This window comes from Opisthorchis viverrini (genome assembly GCF_000715545.1).
Source record: "Opisthorchis viverrini unplaced genomic scaffold opera_v5_10, whole genome shotgun sequence".
Lineage (NCBI taxonomy): Eukaryota > Metazoa > Platyhelminthes > Trematoda > Opisthorchiida > Opisthorchiidae > Opisthorchis > Opisthorchis viverrini.
Genome location: NW_008751666.1, coordinates 1,421,835 through 1,427,839, shown reverse-complemented (window position 1 = coordinate 1,427,839; position 6,005 = coordinate 1,421,835). Strand labels below are relative to the sequence as shown.

General features: G+C 44.5%; 1 protein-coding gene across 1 annotated transcript; it reads right to left on the bottom strand.

The window, feature by feature from the left end:
- Positions 1-479: 479 nt before the first annotated feature.
- Positions 480-6,005, bottom strand: T265_12682 (hypothetical protein; the record flags this gene model as incomplete). Its single annotated transcript, XM_009164945.1, has 2 exons — positions 480-646; positions 5,810-6,005. Coding segments are annotated over 2 exons (363 nt in total), but the record flags the coding sequence as incomplete, so codon positions are not given.

Here is a 6,005-nt window from a genome sequence, read left to right as displayed (position 1 = left end):
GATGGTGCGAGCATCCGTGTTGTTATTTTTTCTATAATCCCACAAGCGAGTGTATCTCTGGTCCTATAATAATCGGAACATCAATGGAGCCTCCTGACCGGTCTCAGCTTATACGCAAACGTAATCATGACTGACAACAACACTGGCGCCTAACCGCCGCAACCATGGAGCCATGTTGTGGACTGTCTCCGCAGTTTATTCGCCAGCAGTGATATGGAATGGAACGACCTACTTTCTTTTGTAGACTGAAGTTGGACGTGCACGCAACCTATCCAAACACTAGTCAGATCTGCACTATTTGTCATACTAACGATTGTGACTTATTACCGAGTCCTTGTTGGCGAACTCTTTCTTTGTGAGTGTACTTCAGCTAACTCCCCCTAGCGGTCGAATGTATGGAAGCATTCTAGGTTCTCAAATCGGATGTGGCTCCAGCGAGATGGCCGAAGTTGTTAGCGCGAATTTACTGACCGCAAGGTCTATGGTTCGAATCCGACCTCCACCTCTCGACTTCCCCTTTCTAGGCTTGGGCAACCTGACACTATCCCAGCCCTCGTGCCTCCTATGAGTGGCATGGCAGTTAGGCGCCGAAAGGGTGCTACAGCTGATCGATATTTCCCCCAGTCAGTCCTAATAGCCTTAAGGGCTGTCAAGGCCCATTAGCGTCAAAAAATTGCTTCTGGCATCGCAAATGAAGTGCGGAAAAACCCTCACGCTCGAGTACTTTAACCGGAAATTTCAAATAGACAGGAGAGGTGAAAACCCGGAAGCAAGTTTTTGCACTTTTTCATGTTCGAAACGCATGCTGAAGTGGGGGACTCCTGATATCCTGTTTGTAGTCGAAGGTACGCACCGTTGGTTGTAAAGTAACGAAAACGTCCACCAACCTTTTTCTAGGTGATATTTTCTGCCCCTTAGAATATGCATTGAATGACCCTTTCAACGACAAATTGGACAAAAACATTGACGAACAAGAACCCTTGTAAATCCCATTTTTTATGGGGTAACTTCTGGCAGATTACCGTTAACCTTAGGGTGACAGGTCGCGTTAGAACAGAAAGCGCATGTATCTGCTGAAGTGTAGTATAGGTGTTTTCCTGTCTATAGAATCAAAGGCCTCTTTGAATTAAAGAATATAGGTGATCGTTAGTGGCGGAACGCGTTTGATTGCTTCAGGCTTTTGACTTGATATAAATATGTGGTGGATACATCATCTGCCTGATCGGGATCCGGATTGCCACCCCCGTGCTTACGTCCCATTTCTTAGAAGCCCAGAATCAGGGACGCTGGTCATCGTGTTGTGATAATTGTAATTCTTGTACCTCTGTTATTCGAATAACTGCTTCTGAATAACGGTACGACAGCTGACCAGCATTGTTGTTTGCAGCCAGTAAGCTTGCGCGGTCGTTATGATAATGAAGAACTTCTACTAGTGCTTGGAGGATGGTTGACGTCCCAGACCTAGACGATGATCTTTTTTTGATTGGAATGTGACATGATAACCCAGCATCCAGCTCTCCCCCAACAGCTAAAACATAGATGCCCACCTACCACGCAGATTTAACGGTTGTCTCATCCACTGAACTAAATCTAGAATCCGGATTCGTCTTATTCATCAGTACGTCTAGACATATCGTCGATACCCCATAAGTTTACCGACGCACGCAGCACTTAATAGCTTTTGAAAGATATATACGGGGAATTTGAGAACACCCATCTGGAGATAGGGATCCTCTTCTTTATCTCTTCACTAGGCCATCACACATGGGTAAATCTAAATCAATCGGCATGACTGTCCGAGTGCTCAAAACCAGATGTTACGAGGCCCCAGAATGTTGGATGGTGGACTAGATTACTTGGGCTTACGTGGGGTGTCGTAGTTTCTACTTACTGTTGACAGCGAGTTGGACGATGAGTGAGCAGCTTGTATCAAATTATTTTGGACGCCTGTGAATATTGGTGGATGTGGCTCCTTCGGTGTTCTCTGTTTCCATCCTGGGACTAACTTCGGATAGCCATGAATGTCGTTCGGGATCCTAGTGTCCTGTGTGTACAGTGTGTGCCAGAACCGAAGTGTCGATTTTCATATCTCGCTCAGACAACCACGAACACATTTAGATATGCGCTTACACAACATTCTTGTCGTTTGGCCAATATTGTGAACCCCACGGGCCAATCAAATTGGTGAACACAAATGTTCACAGCGTGGTAGTTGGTCTTTCAGTTTTTTGTCGCTAGTATGAGGAGACTTGGGAGTCTTTTTATTGAGGTTTTGTATTGCAAATGGAAAGCACTGCACAACTTTCTAACCCTCATTGGGAATAAGTATCACCGAGCATCTTACGAAACTTCAGAGAGTTTCGAACCCGCGACCTCCAGCTTAGTAGTCTGAACGGCTGATCAGAAGTTAGTAACTCGCTTTTAGACGGAATATGGCGCCGCTCTCGTTCAATCAAGAATCCACACCACGTCGTCACGTGTTAACTGCCTCCTCGAGTGACAACTTCTCAGCTGGAAACTTCATTCGTCACGATAGTTTATTCTCCCTCTGAAGAGAATTGGGGATTTCCAATTGATATTTCATCCTGTCTTGACATCGTGCTGGCGAAGAAAGACAGTGTTCAACACATTTCTGAACACCTTCGGAAGCTTGTCTCTAGATCTCTAACCGATTGGTCGTGAGCTTATTGGCTTGACTGACACCTCTTCCAGCGTTACACTTTTGATGCAGTTGGTATCAAAATCTTGTCAGAACTGCCACTTTCCTTCGAGATGTCTTCCAGTGACCTGTTTGTTGGCATTTTGAACAGGCGACGCATTAGTTTTCAGGTTGTCCGATCCCTGTTTATTTTCTTTTTTCCCTCTGTGCTACTGTCTAACCACCTCTAGACAGTACCAAAAGATATGCCAGCCTATCATCCCACGCACATAAAAGTCCTGTGGTGGTGAGCATTAGTAAGTGGTTCCGGAGTGCCGTTGGCGTCTGTTCCCATCGCGTTTCATCAATGTGTCATATTCATGAAACCTATCTGTGGCGCCCCACGCACCAGAAGAAAATTCAACTTGCTGGTAATAGCTTCCCTTCAATGGTAGTGTATTTCGCCCGAATTCTACGAAAAGTTCATTGTGTAGTGTGCTCAACCACAATGATGAACCAATTCATGTGAAGATAAACCCAGGTTTGCACCAGTGGACCACCGAAATCAACTAAACACCTTCACTATTAGCCATTGTCATATCTGAAAGACACTGAGCTGCTGAGTGACGAGGATTGGTGATGACTAAAGCAAAATTATGCAACAACTGTGGCTTCGCAGTGTCGAGCGTGGCTCCCGTAAGCGTGAGGCAGTGAAACAATTTAATGTGATAAATATCAATTAATTGCATGGTATAATCCATCCGGGATAGGCCAAGTAATAAATGAGACTTCTCTGTGGATAGACTGGAAGCACGGTCTTTTAAAATTCAACACACCTACGGATGTTATTGCAGAAAACCATATGTTTCACTGTTAAGTGAGTCGATGGAAATAAGAAAGGTACCTTGCAGATTTCGACAAATACACTCATTCGCAAATCAATCTGGTTTTCACGGGTGACTCAGGTGAATCACTTGTTTATGCTGTCTTCAACTGAAGGTACTGCAAAAAGGCCACCCCATGTTTCAGTTGGTACGATATTCGAGATGCCGCAGTATTATTTTCAAAAGGGAAACTACTCACAAGGTTGCTGAAAACTGTCGAAGAGTTTCAGCAACCTTGTGGGTAGTTTTCCTTATGAAAATACTTTACAGATATTTGAAAAACTGCCTGTCATTCGAATGTTATTTTCACATAGCCATGTCCACGAACGTGCGGACAGTCTTTCATCTCCAACAACTTGATCTGGATGAATTCGATCACTGGTTATTACTCACGCCTCTCATATCGCAAGGATCCCAGTGAGATTACCGGGTTATTTGCGAAAATTCGATGAGTGCTGTTTCACCCTGTTCTTTCAAGTTGATATCTGAGCATTTCGACTTTTAAATGCCGTTGACGTTCGAGTGAAAATACTAGGTTCGATACAAAAGGAACGCTCTTTCGGTGTCATTCCCATAGTTCTTCATTATTCAAGTTATGACCACCTATTTTTCCGTACCATCAATACACCTGTGTGTAAACCTGATCCAGTCGATCGATTCAGAAGTGAACAAGAAGCCAATGGGACAGTACAGTGGGTAGGATAGTAACACCAAGATGCGATATCCTGTAGGCAGAACTCTGCACGGTTGGTGGCGACCGCTTATCGGTGGATTGGCATGGGACTATAAACCAAATGATATTCTGCTTGCACGCCAAACAGTGCTTTAAATTGGCTTCCAGGCAGGTGCACCTATAAACAACAACGCGTGTGTAGCAGGAAGAGTAAATATGAACAGAGGTGGATTACCTAAAAGAGATCATTATATATGTATGTACGACTGGTCTAACATTACCAATTTTAAAACTCAATAAAAACGATAATTTTTCCTCACTGGCGACACCTGGTATGAACCCGAGTCTACTTTGTTATCGTTTTGCTTCTTCTGCTGAAAAATGTCACCAAAATTGCGTATTCTCTGACACAATTCTTCCTCTTATTTTCGTTCTGCCACCACTATGGTATTGAAGCCTGCTGTCTAGGGAGTTAGGCTTAAGCCACGGCCAGGAATTTGCCCGGGTTGAGTCACTCTCGTCACGTAGCTGGCCCGTCCGATTCTACTGTCTAACTACCCATCTCCCTCGAACAGGAAGGAGATAGGTCAAACACGTATCCCATGCATTATCCTTCATGTAATAGGCACAAATAATCCAACCAACCGGTATGAGTCGAAGGTCATGCTCCATCAATCATAAACGGTTAGGCTACCCAAGTTCACCCATTCGGATAACGAACAAAATGGTGCACTCGATGCTCACTCATCCTTTGTGCGACCTAATAGTAGACCAGTAAGTAACTGGGGTTGTTGGGTGTCTATTCCCCTAACAACCAGATGAACACGGCCAACTGCTGCAGGAGCCGCCTACACTAAGTCGAGAACGCGGACTCCCTTGAACATGACGTCATACGTTTTGCCTCTGTTTACCACAGGTTGTGAAGTGAACAGGTAAGGCGGCAAGCCATCTAGCTGAAGCATTGATTTCTCACAGTAACCGATTTGGTGTGTAGGTTAGCCCTGTATAAATAGGCTTAGGGATCTGCGTCAATCAATAAAACGGCGAACACTGCTGTAATGACTGAAGACCCAGATGTTTGGACACTCATTGTGGTAATAACGCGTACGGCCGTTGTTATTACAACTATTCTTGAGTACCGCCAAAATTTATTCCATTAACATGCTGCGCTCATCCGGAAACTCATAAATGAATTTATGATGTACCACCGATTTTTATGATCCGGTTAAATTACAATAAAGTACTTTATTCTAGTGCACTATAAGAGCGGCAAGCGTCAGTGGATGTGAAGCATTGAACCCCCAACGTCCACGTTTTTGTGTGTCGGTTGCGTGCACGTGGGAACAGATCACTGTTCTAGAAAAGGCCCAACGTAATTTCGCTGCAAGGTATCAGTCCGCATCGCGTGTTTTCGGATAAAGCATGAATAATATGGTGAACGATGAGCACGTGAGTCTGCTCACTGATATTCCGACCAAAATAGTGTTACAGTATTCGGATGAACTGAATAGTCCTATTTAAATAAACTTGTGGGTTGCCTATCTGACCAATCGCAATAAATGGCTAAACTAGCAATCGGGACGAGATAGATCAGTGGTTAGAGCGCGAATTTACTGATCGGAAGGTCTGTGGTTTGAACCCGACCTCTAACTCTTCGCTTCATCTGTCTAGGCTTGAGCAACCTGGCAACATCCCAGCCCTCGTGATTCTTTCTGGTCGCATGGCAGTTAGGCACCGAAAGGGTGCCACAGCTGAATGATTTAGATATCGATCTCAGCGAACTATGATTCCGCAAGAAATGGGTTCGCCT